Genomic DNA, 18,634 nt, shown 5'->3' with positions numbered 1-18,634 from the left:
CATACTGCAAACATCAACATCATGAACCATGAGACCACATAATCCTCTATTCTAACCCTAGATCCTAATGTTTAACCATAACACCTAGTCCTAAATTTGGTCAGTGCTGCATGGTCTGAATGTTTGTCTCTTCACCTCCCTCAAATTTGTACATTGAGAACCTAACCCACAAGGTGATGGTGCTATAAGATGAGGTCTTTGGGATGATCGGGTCATGGGGGGGCCCTCAACAATGGCAGTAGTGCTCTGATGAAAGAGACCCCAGTGACATAACTCAGAACCCACTTAGTCTGCAACCCAGAAAAGGGTCCGGCACCCTGCTCTCAGACTTCCAGCCTCCAAACCATGAGAAATAAATGTCTGCTGCTCAAAGCCATGTAGTACGTCGTTTTGGGAGCCCGAATGCACTGAGAACTAGTTCACATGATTTAAACCAAATCTTTACTTAATCCTCTGCCCAAATCTATGACTCTACATGCAGATCCAATAAGCTATGCTAAAAATTAGTATTTCTTTCTTTTTTTAAAGATTTTATTTATTTATTTGACAGACAGAGATCACAAGTAGGCAGAGAAGCAGGCAGAGAGAGAGGGGGAAGGAGGCTCCCGGCTGAGCAGAGAGCCTGATGTGGTGCTCAATCCCAGGACCCTGGGATCATGACCTGAGCCAAAGGCAGAGGCTTAACCCACTGAGCCACCCAGGCACCCTGAAACTAGTATTTCTGAAGGTTCACTCATTCTGACAAACTCCTTGACTGTGAACCTGAGGGGAAAGATGTAATGGAACGAGATGAGAGACTCGTCCAGAAGTGGGCAGGGGACACAAAGGTCTCACAGATGCCATCTGGCATCAGCAATGTGTAGCAAGCAAATCTGGATGAACGCACAGCTAGTCCTAATTTATCTTTTATTATTGCATAGATAGACTGTTCCATCCAATGTCCTATTGTTAGACATTTACTTTGTTGTAAATAAATCCCCAGAATTCATATCTCTGAGGCATGAAGAGAAAGTAAAAACACAATGTAGGGGAAAAAATTGGAAACTTGCTCCCTTTTCACAGAAAGTCAATATTTCCTCAGAGCTAACATCTGGGCCCAGTTGGTTTCAATGGAATTATTTCAGCCAAGTCCATGCCTCTGTGACAAACTGGTTTTCCTGAGGTCCTTAAGGTTTTCCACACGTCTCCCTGAGTCATGGCTCTGTGGGGTTGTCAGCTCGTGACTGGGACCTGAGTGCGTGTACGGCTTCCACCTCATAGTGCATGGAAGGCTGACGTGTGGGGCTAGGGAGATGAGTGTGGGCTCAGCTCCTGGATTCCTCAGATCTCCTCATTACACAAGAAATCATTGTGCCTGGACCCATGAGGACAGTAACCTACCTTCCCTTAGGCCGATGACCTCAGGCCTCCATGGCCCTAGGAGACCTAGGGCATCAGAGTGAGGCGGTCTCGCCCCCACACCCACAGGTCTGGATCAAAAGCCTGGATCTAGAAGACAAGCGGCCCCATGAGAACACAACTTCCAGATGGGCCCTGCCCCCGCGATCCCCGACCTGCTCCCTCCTGTCGTCCAGACCCTTAATTCTTTCTGGTCCCAAATCCCCATGACCCTTGCTGCACGTCCTCTCTCTCCCATTGGGCCCCACATCCCAAATCCCTCCAGCCAACCTACCTCTTCACACTCTTCTCGGGACACCCTGGTCCTCCAGTTCATGGATCGTATAAATTGGAATCTCAGTTTGTGGAACAAGGGTCGCTCGGACCGGTTCTTCCCATAGAGGAATGAAAAGATGGCCTGTTTGGGGGCCTGGTTATCCTCTTCCATATCACTGGCCAGGTAGCTGGAGAGAGACATCAGGTGGCTGGTCAGGAGCAGGACGGGATAGATGCCCCTCCCCCATCTGAGCTCAGCTTCCCAGCAACACACAGGTTGCTTATTACCCAGTGTCACAGAGTGCCTCTCAGTCATCAAGAAGGCATGCCTGGAATATTAGATTGGCAGCTGACTTATCCACAGAGACCTGGCAGGCCAGAAAGAGCTGGCATGATATTTTCAGAGTTCTAAATGAGAAAAACATGCAGCCAAGAATACTATTTCCATCTAGGCTATCATTGAAAATAGAAGGAGAGATTAAAAGCTTCCAGGACAAACAAAAACTGAAAGAATTTGCAAACACCAAACCAGCTCTACAGGAAATATCGAAAGGGGTCCTCTAAGCAAAGAGAGAGCCTACAAGTGGTAGATCAGAAAGGAACAGAGACCATATACAGTAACGGTCACCTTACAGGCAATACAATGGCACTAAATTCATATCTCTCAATAGTTACCCTGAATGTTAATGGGCTAAATGCCCCTGTCAAAAGACACAGGGTATCAGAAACGATAAAAAAACAAAACCCATCTATATGTTGCCTCCAAGAAACTCATTTTAAGCCTGAAGACACCTCCAGATTTAAAGTGAGAGGGTGGAATAGAATTTATCATGCTAATGGACATCAGAAGAAAGCAGGAGTGGCAATCCTTATATCAGATCAATTAGATTTTAAGACAAAGACTATAATAAGAGATGAGGAAGGACACTGTATCATACTCAAATGGTCTGCCCAACAAGAAGATCTAACAATTTTAAATATCTATGCCCCCAACGTGCAAGCAGCCAACTGTATAAACCAATTAATAACCAAATCAAAGAAACACATAAACAATAATACAATAATAGTAGGGGACTTTAACACTCCCCTCACTGAAATGGACAGATCTTCCAAGCAAAAAATCAGCAAGGAAATAAAGGACTTAAACGACACCCTGGACCAGATGGACATCACAGATATATTCAGAACATTTCATCCCAAAGCAACAGAATACACATTCTTCTCTAGTGCACATGGAACATTCTCCAGAATAGATCACATCCTCGGTCCTAAATCAGGACTCAACCGGTATCAAAATATTGGGATCATTCCCTGCATATTTTCAGACCACAATGCTCTGAAGCTAGAACTCAACCACAAAAGGAAGTTTGGAAAGAACCCAAATACAGGGAGACTAAACAGCATCCTTCTTCTAAATTAAAGAAGAATTGAGAAAAATCATGGAAACAAATGATAATGAAAATACAATGGTTCCAATCTGTGGGATGAATGGATCAAGAGGATGTGGTATATATACACAATGGAATACTATGCAGCCATCAAAAGAAATGAAATCTTGCCATTTGCGACAACATGGATGGAACTAGAGCGTATCATGCTTAGCGAAGTAAGTCAAGCAGAGAAAGACAACTATCATATGATCTCCCTGATATGAGGAAGTGGTGATGCAACATGGGGGCTTAAGTGGGAGGAGAAGAATCAATGAAACAAGATGGAATTGGAAGGGAGACAAACCATAAGTGACTGTTAATCTCACAAAACAAACAGGGTTGCTGGGGGGAGGGGGTTGGGAGAAGGAGGTGGGATTAAGGACATTGGGGAGGGTATGTGCTTTGGTGAGTGCTATGAAGTGTGTAAACCTGGTGATTCACAGACCTCTACCCCTGGGGATAAAAATATATGTTTATAAAAAATTAAAAATTAAAAATTAAAAAAAAAAAGAAGGCATGGCTGGGCAGAGACTTCTCCCAGTTGAGGATGGAGAGGGAACTCAATGGGAAGCCTGAGGGCATGTCCTGTGGGGGAACACCCACACCCACCCCTTCCCTTTAGCGAGTTTGTGCACAAACCTGTCTTCCCATAGAGCAAGGCCATATACATCTCCCATGGGCAGGAGCTGACCCTGTTCTATTCTGTAACCATGACTTTCCTACCAAATGACTAATACAGGACTGGGTTCATGGGTGCATGAATTCAACACGCACTTCTTGAACCTCTCTTCCCATTGCCTCATGTCCTTGGTCCATAACGTATACTCTATATGTATTTGTTGAATGAATAAATAATGCCTTTTTTTAAGTTCAAGTGCAATACTGATCACCTCCTAGTCCCAACATAACTTAAACCTATGCAAAACAGAAGGAATTGTGCAGTGTCTTTGAGAGTGTGGTAATATCTTGACAAATCCTGCAGGCATCGAGTCTAATGGGATTGGGGAAGGGGACAGGGGGGTGGAGCGGTGAGTGGATAGGCAATAACCATAGTCCAGAATCTCCATGACACTCGTATTTTAACAGAAGTGCTGCTGCGGTGCAGAAGTCAGGGAGGTTGGCGGGGCAGGGAAGGGGGGAGCATCTGAAGATTTGGGAGTTGAAGTTGACCTTGAGGACAAGTCGTTTTCCTCAGGTATAGGTGCAAAATTACCTAGACAGAAAACGCAATATAGGAACAGAGGGAAGTGTCCTTAGAAGGTTGAAACACCAAGGGGATGAGCAAGTCGGAAGAAGACGAAAGGTTTGGATCCAAGCTTGGAAGCCTGGCCTTGACCCAGAACACCACTGGCCCTGGAGAGTGGAGGCGGAGACCAGAACTTTGAAGGACTTCATGCACCTAGCGCCCACAGGCTTCGGGACAGTGTTGTAAGACACACCCGCGGAAGCATTCACAACAGATCTGTGCTATGTCTTGGGGGCTGAATCCAGGCATTTGTGATGGGAATGCTTAGGAGGAAAACAATTACTCTTGGTATCGCGGTGGGAAGGGGACAGACGGAGGATCAGGACCGGCTGCTTCGCTAGTCTGTTTGCTCAGGGCAGGGCCGTGTCCGTTCCTTCCTTCTGTCCTCTTAGAAGGGTCTTCTGTTTGCTTCTCCTGGCTGACGTCAGGGATGTTTGTGTTTACAAGGAACAGTCTAAAAAAGCACTATACTATAATCCTATGGTTTTTACACACGGGGTCAACAGTTTTTCTAAAAAAGTAGTTTAATAAACGGTTACAAATGGTTTTAAAAAAAAGGAGATGAAAGTTTAGGGTCCCAATTTCCCCCTCCATCCACCCAGGTAGCGAATTGTACTGTGGGATGAGACAAAAATACTCACAGGGCTATGAAGAAATGGATTCGCTGGTACTGCCAGGAGAAGAGGCCAGCACGGCTGAAGTAAGCTATGACCATAGACAGGAGATACTGGTGGCAAGAGGAGACACAGTGTCAGAGAGAGGTGACATCCTGGGCGAGGAAAACCAGTGGGGGATGGGGACATGAGGCTGGAGCAGGTTCTCCCGCTTTGACGGACTGGGTGAATTTGCTTATTTGGTGTCAACAGGTTGGTTGCAAACCAAAGAAGTCAAGGGAAGAGTTGATGGTGCTCCCAGGATAGCAAGCTGTGCTGGTCTGAGGGCTTGTCTTCAGGACAGCCGGCCTCTGGAGGGTCTCTGAGAAGCTGGAGCCAAGGGGTGCCCCACCCAAGAGCTGAGAGAGAAGGGACTTAAGGTGGCAACAGCCAGAGGGGCATGCCTGGGACTCAGGTCCCAGAGGACCTGCAGGAAACCACGAGGTCCCCAGCGGGAAGTGTTGGCAGGATGAGGTTGGAGACAGGGTTTTGGAGGCATCGCCCTGCCCCAGGACAGATGTTGGAGCAAGAACACATCTGAGTGGAGAACAATGATACCTTGTCGGATACGCTCAGATTTTTGTCCCAGGCCAGAAATTTTTGAATGACAGGATCCTCTGTGAAAAGAGGGCATAGGTCAGGTTGACAAGCAGAATGGGGTTACTGTGGGAGCGTTCCAGGGCAAAGAGGAGAATGATGCCTCTCCTGGGGAACTTCCAGGATGTGGCCAGCGGTGAGGCTGATGGGCAAAAGGGAGCAAAAACCAGTCACCGCCCAGGGAACGTTGGTGGCTTCCTGCGTGGGGAGGCTGAGGGAGCCCACCTGTAAGATTGGATGGGAGGTCAACAGGGACGCTGTCTCATCATGCATGGACATGCCACTGCGGAGACCACAGTCATTCCCTGTCATTTTCTCATCCCACAGTGACATAAGGGAATAAAGATGGCATGTCATTTCCACACCCCCTGCCCAACTCCACACACACAGCCAAAGACATTTAGAGTTAAAAGGCCAATAAGGGGAACCTGGGTGGCTCCATGGGTTAAAGCCTCTGCCTTCGGCTCACATCATGATCCCAGGGTTCTGGGATCGAGCCCCACATCAGACACTCTCCTCAACGGGGAGCCTGCTTTTCCCCTCTTTTTCTGTCTGCCTCTGCCTGCTTGTGATCTCTCTCTCTCTCTCTCTGACAAATAAATAAAATATCAAAAAAAAAAAAAAAAGCAAAAGACCAATAAGAACTAAGACATCTCAGGAGTTTAACTGAAACCAAGCTTTCTCATCCCAAGTACAGACCTTTCTCCAAGGCTCACCTAATCCTCTGTCATTTTTATGTGTCCCCAGTGACGGATCATTATGGAGTCCTACAAGGATGGAGAGCTCACCAACCTTCAGAGAATTCTTTTCCACTGGAAAATTCTTTTCCATTGGAAGCTTCTTGAATTTAAAGAGATAATGGAAGAGGGTTGGAGGAGATCTTCTTACCAAGCAACTTTTTGAAGACCTCGTGGTGTTCAGGGAGCACTGAAGACACCCGTTGTCTCTTCAACTTCATCTTGAGGCCACACAGTGACTCCACGACCCAGATGTCCTCAGCGCCAGAGCCCGTCTCCTCATCTGACTCATCCCTTCCTCTCTTCCTTGTGGGGGACTCAGGCATGGGGCGGGGGTCTACCCAGGGGGCTGAGTGAAGAAACCAGGCTACAGTATAAGGCTTTTGTCTTTGGAATTCAGCCACCCCTTCTCCCCCTCCAAAAACCCCAACTTCCCCTTCATTCTCTCCAGCCTTCCTGACAATTGACATCTCCCCAACCATGTTTCCATCTTTCTCCTTTGTTGATACACATCTGTCCCCATTCATCTTTGGCACTGTTTCACCACCCCCATCCTCAAAATTTCATTGTAGATAACTTCTCCGCTGGGAATAATGACATAATTACCTCTCTTCCTTTACCTCCTCTTTGGACCTCATCTCCTAACCCTCTTTCCCTACTTCTTGGGTATTCCTTCCATGGTTACAGTTTTGTCCCCAACTCCTATACTTTCCTTCTCCAATCCCCGGCTTTCTGGATCTCTCCTGTCACACACACCCTACTCAGACACTCCTTCCTGACTTTTGTACCCATTCCTCTTTACTAGCCAAGCCTCTCAAGTCCGTTCCTCTTCCTCCTTTCTCACCTGATGGTCCTGGGATTTCATCATCCACCACATTGAAGGGGTACCCTGAGGTGCTAGGCTGGGGACTCTGGTCCTCAGACTGGGAATGCGGTTGATTAGGTTGATCATCAGCCATGATTTCTCCCTCGCTCTTTCTGGCCTCCCAGAAACCCTAGACCCTTTCTGGGCCAATTCTGACAGAACACAAGCCCTTGATCCCTTCTCCAAGCTGGGGCAAAGCCAGGAGTGGCGAAAAGGTCTGTGAAGATACAGTTGTCCACCTCTGCTGCCAAGCACCATGGAATCTGGTCCTTCCAATCAGGAAGGTCGGAAGCCTCTGATGTCACAGGTCATTCCAGCCTGGCAACCAGTTTGAAGGGAAACACGTAACTGCCACACTGGTGTCCAGTTTGGGATCTCGAGGTAAGGGCTGTTTCCAGCCACCGAACCAGCCTTGGACCATCCTCCAAAACTGTCTTCGAGGGGTCTGGATCACTCTACTCCTCTCCAGCAGATGACCGGCTCTCTCCCCTCTTGGCACATGTTGGGCTCTCTCCATCCTTCCTATTCCTAATTCAGGGCACAATCTAGTGGGAGAAGGAGGAAAGAGACAAGGGAATTTGGGATGGGCCGAAACGTAAGAACTTACAAGACAGACATAAGTATGTCAAGAAGGTCCAGGTACATGGACTTGTTGGAATTAAAAGTTAGTTTAAGGGACACCTGGGTGGCTCAGTTGGTTAAGCGGCTGCCTTCGGCTCAGGTCACGATCCATCATTCTGGAATTGAGTCCCACATCAGGCTCCTGGCTCGTCGGGGAACCTGCTTCTCCCTCTGCCTCTGCCTGCCTCTCTGCCTGTGCTCACTCGCTCCCTCTCCCTCTCTCTCTCTGACAAATAAATAAATAATTTTTTAAAAAAAAAAAGTTAGTTTAAATCGCTTAATTTGGTAGACTTCTTCCGCTCCATGTTTTACTGACATTGTGTTGGGGGTGGGTGTTCAGTGGTGGGGGAGCACTCACGCTCTCCTCTGAGGCATCTCTGAGCCCAAGAGACATTTTGGGAACCTGAACCGGTAGATAACTGTACCTGTGTTCTCATACAATCAGACGGTGTCTACAACTTAAGAAGTCCCTGGACCACCCAAAACCTGTCCCTTGATCGCAATTAATCAGCTCTAGTCTGCATCTGAAATTTGTAAGCCCGTGTATCACTCTCGACCCAGAAACTTCAGGACCACTTGTGTATCTTATGAACAAAATGCCACATGCACAAAAAGGCTAGATGGAAAAATCTCCCGTTTAAGGCAGAATCTGCTTAACCAAGCAGGTGGGAAGCATGTGGGACCGCAGACGCTGTCACGGAGGTCTTGGCCAGCTGTCCATTAACATCAGAGGAAGCCTCTTCCCAACCTCCTACCTCCTACCTCTGCTTCTCACCTGTGCATCTGAATCTTGCTCACTCTCTCCTCCTGTGTTAAAATAACAGGACTGAAAATTTACCATTTTAACCATTTTTGAGGGTATGATTTGGTAGCAGTATGCACCTTCGGGTCTCTGTGCGACCATCAGCACCATCCTTCTCCAGAACTTTTTCGTCTTCCCTGAAACTGAAACTCTGCACCCACTGAAGGAGAACTCCCCGTTCTCCCCTCCCCCAGCCCCTGGCAAGCACCATTCCACTTTCTGTCTCTAGAGATTGGGCTATTTCAGATAGCTCCTATCAGTAGAATCATGCAGTATTTTATGCGTATGTTTCTGATTTATTTCATTCAACAAAATGTCTTCCAAGCTCCTTTGTGTTATAGTGTGTGAAAGAATTCCTTCCTTTTTAAAGATGAATAATATCCATTCTGTGTGTGTGTATGTTTGCATTTTACATGTTCCTTTCACAATCATAGAAGAACAGTGATACATACATACCATTTTCAGTTTATCCATCCATCTGTTGATGGACGCCAGTATTGAGTCCACATTTTGGGTAAGCCTTGCTTTCGATCCATTGTATGAACTTGGATGAAATACACATCTTTAATTCAGGATGTGCCTCAAGTTTTATTTTGCACTTCGATCAAACTTACGGATAGCTAAGGAGCCCAGTCCAAGCATAAATAAAGTCAAACCAGTTCACCCAGAAAACCATATGGAGGTTTCTCCAAAGATTTTAAAAAACCAAACGAACAAACCCCAAAAAACCAGAAGTACCATATAATCTGGCACTCTTATGGCCGGGTATACATCCAAAGGAAATGAAAACAGGATATTAAAGAACTATCTGCCCTCCTGTGTTCATTGCACCATTACTCACAATAGCCAAGATAGGAAAACTACCCTGGTGTCCGTCAACGGAGGCGGGCATAAAGAGGATGTGAGGTCCATACACAGGGAGCTGTAGATTGGTATTTGTATAGAGGTGAGAAAGTAGGAAATCCTGCCATTCGTGACAACATGGATGGACCTTGAGGGCATTATGTGGAATGAAATAAGACTGACAGAGAAAGACAAATACTGCGTGGTAACATTTATATGGGAAATCTTAAAAAACAACAAAAAGTCAAACTCAGAGAAACAGAAGGTTAAAAAAAAAAAAAGGAGGTTGCCAGGGGTGGGGAAGGTGGAGTAACTAGGGAGAGGCTGGTAAAAAGAAGAAAACTTTTCACTGAGAAGATGAAGTCTACAGATCTCATATCAGACACAGTAACTGCACACAACATAGCAGGCTCCCCACCGAGCAGAGAGCCCGATGCGGGGCTCGATCCCAGGATACTGAGACCATGACCAGAGCTGAAGGCAGAGGCTTTAACCCACTGCCACCTAGGCACCTCTGGGATTGTTTTTTAGAACAAGGGATGTGATGCGCTAAAGACTGAAGCAAAACCCCAGGATTCACCTCGGCTGCTCTGATTCAAGTCCTCTGTCCTCTTCACGATGTCCCTTCTCCATCTGCTCAGACTCCTGTTGGTAGACAATCTGGAGAACATAAGCCAGTAGTTAGAATATGCTTGTCGAAAAGATGGGGGCGGTGAGGGTGCCTGGGTGGCTCAGTGGGTTATGCCGCTGCCTTCGGCTCAGGTCATGATCTCAGCGTCCTGGGATCGAGGCCCGCGTCAGGCTCTCTGCTCAGCAGGGAGCATGCTTCCCTCTCTCTCTCTCTCTGTCTGCCTCTCTGTCTACTTGTGATCTCTCTCTGTCAATTAAATAATAAAACAAAACAAAATAAAATAAAATAAGATGGGGGCTGTGAGAATGGGAAAGTAATGGTTTTGTTTCAAAGCAGCACATGCCCTTGTGCAAATCCTCCTGCCTTCAGGGTCCCATCTCTTCAACCTATAAAATAAAATATGTAGATAAGATGACCTGTAAGCGTTCTGCCCATGTTAACATAACCAAGGCAGTGAGGAAGCAAACTGGACAAGACCAGGGACGCCAAGGCTAGGGTAAAATTGTGTGCTTCCGTCCAAGCCCCCTCCCCCTCTTCGTGTGTTGAAGTCCTAACCCCTGGTACCTCAGAACGTGATGTTTTCTTCTTCTTTTTCTTTTCTTTCTTTTTTGGTGTTGGGTCTCTTCGGAGGAAAATGAAGGTAAAATGAAGCCTTAGGGAGGACATCGTGATCTCAAGGTCATGAGCCCCAAGCTAGGCAGGGCACTCAGCAGGTAGTCTGCTTCTTTCTCTCTCTCTCTCTCTCTCTTTGTGTCTCCCCCTCTGCCCGCCCCTTGGTCATGCACTCCCTCTCTAAAATAAATATATAACTCGTAAAAAAAAAAAAAAGTAAAATTTGGATACAGAGACTCCCAGGTAGAGAGAAGAGAGTGTGATGATACATAGAGAGGGGACAGTTGGCTACAAGCCAAGGAGAGAGGATGGGACCGAGCCCCCGCAGCCCCCCCAACCCTGCCAAGGAACTAGGCCTGCCCACACCTGGATCTCAGTCTCCCAGCCTCCAGAACATGGAGATAATTCATCTCTGTTGTTAAGGCCCCTGGGTTGTCTTACTTTGTTGCAGCTTCCCTGTAAACCCATCCAACCAGTATTTTGCATAAGAGGGAATTCAGATTCAGTCACTTCCCTCACACTTCTGTGGCCCCTTCCATTAAAGCAAGCCATGTCCCAAGGCTTCAAAGAAGAACTAATTCTTTCTAACAGATTAGAAACTTGAGCGTTCATAGCCTCTGACATTTCCTGGTCACCGTGAATGTGCTAGTTTGGGGGCAAAAAATGGATGAAAGACTTTAAGAGAAGAATGATTCTCAAATCTTGAGGATGGTTGCCAGTTATCTTCATAAAATTGATGTGTTAAAGAGAAACAGGAGCCAACACAGGCAATTACTTAGAAAATTAAGGGCTAGAAAGGCTTCTTCAAGTATGATGCCAAAACAGAAGAAAAGTAGGAAGAGAAAGTGAGGGTCATCTGGGGGGCTTGCATGGTTAAGCGTCTGCCTTTGGCTCAGATCATAGACCCAGAGTCCTGGGATCGAGTTCCACATCAGGGCTCCCTGCAGGGAGCCTCCTTCTACTTTTGCCTCTGCCTCTCTCTCTCTCTCTGTCTCTCATGAATAAATAAATAAAAATCTTTAAAAACATTATGTCCATATGGCAGAAAATAAAAGTAAAACATTAAGTTCAAAAGGTCAATGACAAAATGGGGGAAATATTTGTACTTAATACAAATACAAAAAGAGAAAGCTTTATATTTTAAATACTAATAAATGAAGAGATCTTAATGAAGCCACATTAAAAGGTATAGATGTGGGGCACCTGGGTAGCTCAGTCGGTTAAGTGTCTGCCTTTGGCTCTGGTTTTGACCCTGGGGTTCTAGGATAGAGACCAGCATTAGGCTCCCTGCTTAGCGGGTAGTCTGCTTCTCCCTCTCCCTCTGCTGCCCCCCGCTTGTGCCCTTTCTCTGTCAAATAAATAAATAATATGTATATATTTTTTAAAGGTACAGGTCCACGGGCGCATGGGTGGCCCAGTGGGTTAAAGCCCCTGTCTTTGGCTCAGGTCATGATCCCAGGGTCCTGGGATTGAGCCCCATGTCAGGTTCTCTGCTCACCAGGGAGGCTGCTCCCCCGCCCCCCCCCTCTCTACCTGCCTCTCTGCCTATTTGTGATCTCTGTCTGTCAAATAAACAAATAAAATCTTTAAAAAATAAAAAAAATGGTGCAGATCTGGTACTTCTGTCCCAGACAGAATCACAGGGTTCAGATTTGCCTTCCCTGCTTAAAGAAGTTTCTAGGAGGGGGAAATATATGAATATATGAAATGACAGGTTTTAGTCATTTGGAGAGAGGAGGGAGCCCCCAAGAGCTTCCAGTTCACCGCCCAGAGAGTTATCTAGGCTGAGGTATGTGGCAGGGGTCCTGGGGGTGCCCAGGATGTCTCTGAGTTGCAGGGACAGAGTTGTGTGGTGAGGGGGAGGGGGGCATGACAGCCAGAGTTCTCAGGCAGAGAACCAGAGTGGACAGAGAGGCAGGAGGGTGTCCCAGTCTTCAGGTGAGCAGGTCAGTGCCTATGGGGGAGACAAGGGCTGGAGGCCAGGACCCAATAGACGGGGCAGGCGGGGGCTCTGCCTGTCTTCCCCAAGGTGCTCAGCATAGCTTCCTTCCTTTACCTGCCGAAAATGGAAAAGAACACAGAAGAAATGTGCCTGGAGGTTTTCCAGTCTCGGGCCTAGGGGAAGTGTGGTCACCTCTCATGAATTCCAGCTTCCGGGCTACACAGCCACAGCCAGGGCGGACAGAGCAGCTTCCGGAGAAGCATTCCTTTTGTGCAGGATTAGTTTGATTCAACTCCTCAGTGAGAGAAATCAGGAATGGGTTATGTGCCCTTCATTAGCATAAATCAGTACTATTACCTTTGGAACGAATGTTACCTGGAGAAAACTTCCTCTGTGGATTTTGTATGTATCTAAATCTCCTAGAAGCTAAACCATTTTCTTGCTAGCATGGTAACAGGGCATGATTGTTCTTAAGGGCCTGGGAGCCATCTCTTTGAAATGTAAACCTCAAGGAACGTAGTGACTCTCTGTCACCAGGACAGTTAAGGGTGGGCCCTAGACACCTAGCTCTGAGCTTTAAGGACCTGTTTGTCAGAAATGGGTAAGTAGTTTTCTTTTTCCTTTGGACAGAGACAACTGGCACGGATGGGCACCAAGATGACAAGGTACATTTAGGATGAACAATGAAAAACTTATAGCAAATGCCGCTGGCAAGTCCTGTGACCCTGAAACAGGTGTATTGTTTTGCTGGAGAACTTCTAGGTAATGGATTGTATCTGCTGAGCTGATTGAAAAGGCGAGGGTCATTTTTCTCCTTGCTGTCTTGTTAGTAGTTCGCCTGTGACATGCAACACAGTCTGGTTTAATGGTTATTTAACAATAGAACAGGGGAGTCTGGGTGGCTCAGTCAGTGGGGGGACTCTTGTTTTCAGCTCAGGACCAGATCTCAGGGTTGTGGGATCGAGTCCTGCATGGGGCTCCACACTCTGCACAGAGTCGACTGAGGATTCACTCTCTAGCTCTCCCTCTGCCCCTCCCCCTGCTCTGTCTCTTTCTCTCTAAAATAAATCTTAAAAAAAAAAAAAAAAAAACAATAGCGTGGTTGTCCTTATTTCTATAGTTGCAGAGAGGATTTCTTGGATGGCAGGAGATTTTACTTTTAATCCTCACCACCCGCTACTGGTTAAGAAGAAATTGGCTAAGAAAAGGATTACATCATCTCACCAAAAAATACTGATAAAGCATCGTCCTTATGGTCCCATTTTTGAAAAATGACATTTTCAGCTAACATACACATAATTCTCTTTGATGCGCAAGATCTCGGGTATCTGGGTTTGTTTGGTTGGTTTGTGCGTGATTTCTGATTGTTCTACAGTTTTCATGCATTCGTTGTATAATCTGGACAAGCTAAGTTTTCTATTTTCTTCCCCTTTCTTGGAGAAACCATGTGCCCATGGATGATAATATCTAATATCATGACTGGATATTAATTGTAGAGCAGTGTTTTAGTGAAACTTGTAATATTTCAGTGATGTGCATACTATACACCCTTTCCTTGTCCTCTCCTGCTCGTGGGGAATCTCAGTGCCAACCCAATAGATCTCAGGGCAAGGAAAGGACCAGAGATCCAGGACGTAAACACAGCCCACTACTCGAGGTGACCCCTTTCCTTGATCCCTAAAAGGAGCAAAGGCAAGTGGGAAATCCGGCCCCTGGTACCAGAGGTCAAGTCTCAGCTTAGCGCCTCTAAAGCACCAGATAGGGTGGAGACTTTCGAGACGTCCCCTAATATGTGGGCGCTTGGATTCACGGGAAACAGAGGTCGGGTATTTAACGGGCTCCCGAGTGGGCTCCAACAGGTGCACCACCGCCTCCGTCCTGCGCATGTGCAGCTCGGCCAGTGTGCGTGTTCGCGCACGCGTAGTACTGCCGCGTTGCTCTCGCTTCCTGCCCGTGCCCAGGTCACCGCTCGCCGTGGTTCCCAGGCTTTGGCCTCCGGCGGGCAAGGGTCCCGGGGCCTACGGGGCTGCACGCTGTCCGGTCGCGCCGGCATCCAGCGGGCACGGGGCTGTGCGGGCGCGGCTCCGCGCAGGCCGGGCGGAGGCTCGAGCGGGGACTCTCGAGCTCGAGCCCCGGAGCCCGCGGGCTGGGCCGGAGGGGTCTGGCCGTGGCGGCGGCGACGGAGCAGGGCGGCTCGGCCCGGGGTCGGCCGGTCTGCGCCCGCGGGACGGGGAGGCCCTTAGAGACCGATTCGGGCCCCGGGAAGGTCGTCGACCTGAAGTGAGTTTGCCCGTGGGCCCAGAGCCGGCTCCGCGGGAACGGCGGCCCCGGGAGGTGGAGGAGGAGCAGCCCCCGCCCCGGAGTCCTCGGGAGCCTCGGGGCAGCTCGGCGTGTCCCGACGTGGTAGGTCGTGCGCTTGCGGGTCTTGCGGGGGGCGGGGCGGCGAGAGAGCGCGAGCGGCTGGACCTGGAGGGTTGGGCACTCCCCCGGGACTGGAGACTCTTGGGACTCAACGTTTCCCGGGAGCGCAGGGGGTTCCCGCCCCCCCCCCCGACCCCTTGCTCCCCTGGTTCCCTGTCCAGTTTCCAGACGCGTCTGTAAGCGCGCAGGAGCATGTGCTGACCCCGCTGGGTTGTGCCCTGGGGCATCCCCCAGTGCAGGGCTGGACCAGCGTGCGTGGAGGAGTTGACAGGAAGAGACGGCCTGAGATGGGAGGGGGCTTGTTCTGGGTGTTGGCGTCGGGAGGTAGGCATGCTCGCAGGACTCAGCTCCAGGGCCCGGGTTCTCTTCTCTCTGTTACGGATGTTTTTTTTTTTTTTTTTTAGTAAAAGATTTTTAAGTGCAGCGATAACGGAGTTAAGTGATCTCATGTAAAAACAAAAGTATGCCTTGATGCACGTTGATCCCACTTCAGAGAGCTGGTGTTTTCTGTTCCTGTGGATACCGTGATGTTCAGCAGTTTGAATAGTCACAAAGAATGCGTGAACAGTGTAAGAGGGTTTTCTTTTCAACATTAATTTAGAGAAGGCAACCTCTTTGAAAAATTAATGGGTGTTTATATTAACCAATGAGAGAAACCTGCTAATCACCTCCTGATATGTGGGAGTGACAACAGCTCTACTCTGATGTTTCTCCTTTTCTCACATGTTTAGACCCTTCTGAGTGTTCACAGGATAGGAGCTTTCTTTGGTGGTTCTCACACAGGATGTTCCCACCTCGGCAAGCTGCATTACCCGTGATTTCTATTATTTCTTCTGCTTCCCTAGGTCAGCCGTTAACAGTCTGTATGCTTTTCCAAGAGCAGCAGAGAATGAACGAATCCCAGGTGAGTTTTCCTGTCTTTGTATATGTTCTCTTGCTTAGCTTTGTAATGCATTTCAGAAGGGTTATATGGATTCAGATTTTATTTATTTGACAGTAAGAGAGAGATCACAAGTAGAGAGGCAGGCAGAGAGAGAGGAGGAAGTAGGCTTCCTGCTGAGCAGAGAGCCCGATGTGGGGCTCAATCCTAGGACTCAGAGACCGTGACCCCAGCAGAAGGTAGAGGCTTAACCCACTGAGCCACTGAGGGGCCCCTGGATTCAGATTTTAAAATGGGAATGTGGAAATAAGAGACATTATCATGTAAAGTACAATTATTAGGGGGTCATATCAGCACCCAGAGTCTTTTTCTGAGTTCATGTGTGCAGATAGTAGGTTACCTCAGGGCTGTGGGGGTAGAGCAAACACATGACTGATGTTCCTGACAGTCTTAGAAAAGGAGAGTGCCGCCCGTTACATGATTTGAATTGTCTGTTTGGTTACTTGTGGGTTTTCAAGATTTCCTGGGATTTGAGAAAATGTGTTTGTGGGAGTTGATGTAGTTATGGGTAGCTTTTCCAATAACAACCATTAAATATTGCAACATATGGCTCATGCATGTAGCTTATCTAAACCGAGGGCCTCCTGGGTGAGCAAACTTCGGTGATCCAAGAAGACCTGTTTTCGTTGTTCCTGTTTGTTGCAGGGATAAAAGCTAAGGCTGAGGGAATGGCCCTCCCATCCTTAAGATGCTTCTGTTACTGTTCATTTGGGTTGTGCAGTAAATAATAAAGCAAAGTATTCTTTTTTTTTTTCTTTAAGATTTTACTAATTTATTTGACAGAGATCACAAGTGGGGGGTGGAAAGCAGGCTCCCTGCTGAGCAGAGAGCCAGATGTGGGGCTTGATCCCAGGATCCTGGGATCATGACCTGAGCCAACGGCAGAGGCTTTAACCCACTGAGCCACCCAGGCGTCCCAGCAAAGTATTCCTTAGCAAATATATTCTTCCACTCATTCCCGTTTCAATTCTCAGCATCCCGGTTTCGTCCTCACCCCTCTCCCGAATGTTTTGGTGAAGATTAGCGGTGACGTAATTACAGTCAGATCCATCGGACATCTACTGTTGGCTTTGTTTCTTTCTCCTGCTTTTGTCTTCCTTTCGATTGTGTATTTTTTATGATCCCATTTTACGTCTTGTGTGCGGTTGTTAGCTCTAACACAGTTGTTATTTGTGATTGCTTTGCAATTTATAGTATGAAACTTTTAATTCATCACAGTTTATCTTCAGGTAAGGTACCATTTATTGCTTAGAATGTAGGGAGTTTGTGACTTCCATTGCTCCCTGCTGGGTCATCACACTGTTGTGTCATTTTACTCTTACAAGTAGAATCAAGCCCATAGGACTAGTGATTTTTAAGCAAATAGTTATTTTTTAAGGAATAAGAAAATAGCATAGCTACCATTTCTGGTACTCTTCATTTCTTTATGTAGATACAGATTGTTATCTGCTCTTACTTTCCTTCTGCCTGAAGGACTTCCTTCAACACCTCTAGTTGTTCTTCTTTTTCTTTTTCAAATTTTTATTTAAATTTTAATGAGTGAGCTTACAGTGCAATATTAGTTTCAAGAGCAGAGGTCAGTGAATCATCACTTACATAGGACACCTGGTGCTCATCAAAACATCTTCTTAATGCCCATCCCCCATCTAGCCCAACCCCACCCACATCCCTCCATCACCCCTCATCGTGTTCTCTTATGGTTTGATTCCCTTCTCCTCTTTTGTTCTTTCCCATATGTTCATCTGTCTTGTTTCTTAAATCCCAGATTTATGAATCATGTGAGTGAAATCGTATGAAATTTGTCGTTTTCTGACTGATTTACTTCGCTTAGCATAATACCCTCTAGTTCTATCGAGGTCATTGCAAATGGTAAGATATCATTCTTTTTGATGGCTGAGTAATAATCCATTGTATATATACACCACATCGTCTTCATTCCTCAGTCGGGGGACATTTGGGCTCTTGCTGTAGTTTGGCTCGTGTGTATCATGCTGCTCTAAACATCGGGGTTCCAAAAACATCGAAGGTTCTCCTTCGAGTCTGTATTTTTGTATCCTTTGGGTAAATTCCTAACCTAGAGTGTCATTGCTGGATTGTAGGGTATTTGTATTTTCAACTTTCTGGGGAACTGCCATACTGTTTTCCAGAGGGGCTGCACCTGCTTGCATTACCCCCAGCAGTGCACGAGCTTCGCCTTTCTCTGCATCCTCGCCAACCCCTGTTGCTTCTTGTGTTGTTGAGTTTAGCCTTTGAGACAGCTGTGTGGTGGGATCTCGTTTTGAGTTGTGTTTTGATTTGTGTTTCCCTCATGATGAGTGACGTTGTGCATCTTTGCATGTAAGGCACATGCATTTGGGCCTAGGTATGTGTCTTTGGGAAAGTGTCTGTTCATGTCCTCTGCCCATTTCATGACTGGATTATTTGGTTTTGGGATGTTGAGTTTGATAAGTTCTTTCTGGATTTTGGGACACTTTAAGCTGCTGCTGAATCTTTCAGCTCTTATATGTCAGAAAAGTCCTTTATTTTTGCCTTGGCTTTAATTTCAGGGGAGCGGGGCACCTGGGCAGCCCAGTGGGTTAAAGCCTCTGCCTTCGGCTCAGGTCATGATCCCAGGGTCCTGGGATCGAGCCCCACATCGGGC

General features: G+C 47.2%; 2 protein-coding genes across 2 annotated transcripts in view; one reads left to right on the top strand and one right to left on the bottom strand.

Moving 5' to 3' along the window:
- Window positions 1–1,425: 1,425 nt before the first annotated feature.
- LOC309854236 (speedy protein E4-like) lies at window positions 1,426–7,275 on the bottom strand (the record flags this gene model as incomplete). The annotated part of the gene is made up of 6 exons (XM_082713064.1): window positions 1,426–1,488; window positions 1,673–1,841; window positions 4,971–5,056; window positions 5,541–5,599; window positions 6,468–6,665; window positions 7,161–7,275. 6 exons carry the CDS (start codon window positions 7,273–7,275, stop codon window positions 1,426–1,428), a joined length of 690 nt encoding a protein of 229 aa, XP_082569190.1.
- Window positions 7,276–14,550: 7,275 nt separating this feature from the next.
- Window positions 14,551–18,634, top strand: part of RBAK (RB associated KRAB zinc finger) — an 813,856-nt gene continuing 809,772 nt past the window's right edge. The window contains exons 1-2 of the mRNA XM_082714217.1: window positions 14,551–15,035; window positions 15,899–15,957. Coding sequence (XP_082570343.1) covers window positions 15,919–15,957 — 39 coding nt within the window. The 5' untranslated portion in view covers window positions 14,551–15,035; window positions 15,899–15,918. The remainder of the gene's footprint in view (window positions 15,036–15,898; window positions 15,958–18,634) is intronic.

This window comes from Mustela nivalis (genome assembly GCF_964662115.1).
Source record: "Mustela nivalis genome assembly, chromosome: 19".
Taxonomy (NCBI): Eukaryota; Metazoa; Chordata; class Mammalia; order Carnivora; family Mustelidae; genus Mustela; species Mustela nivalis.
The sequence above is the reverse complement of the archived record's forward strand: the minus strand, read 5'-3'. Positions and strand labels throughout refer to the sequence as shown.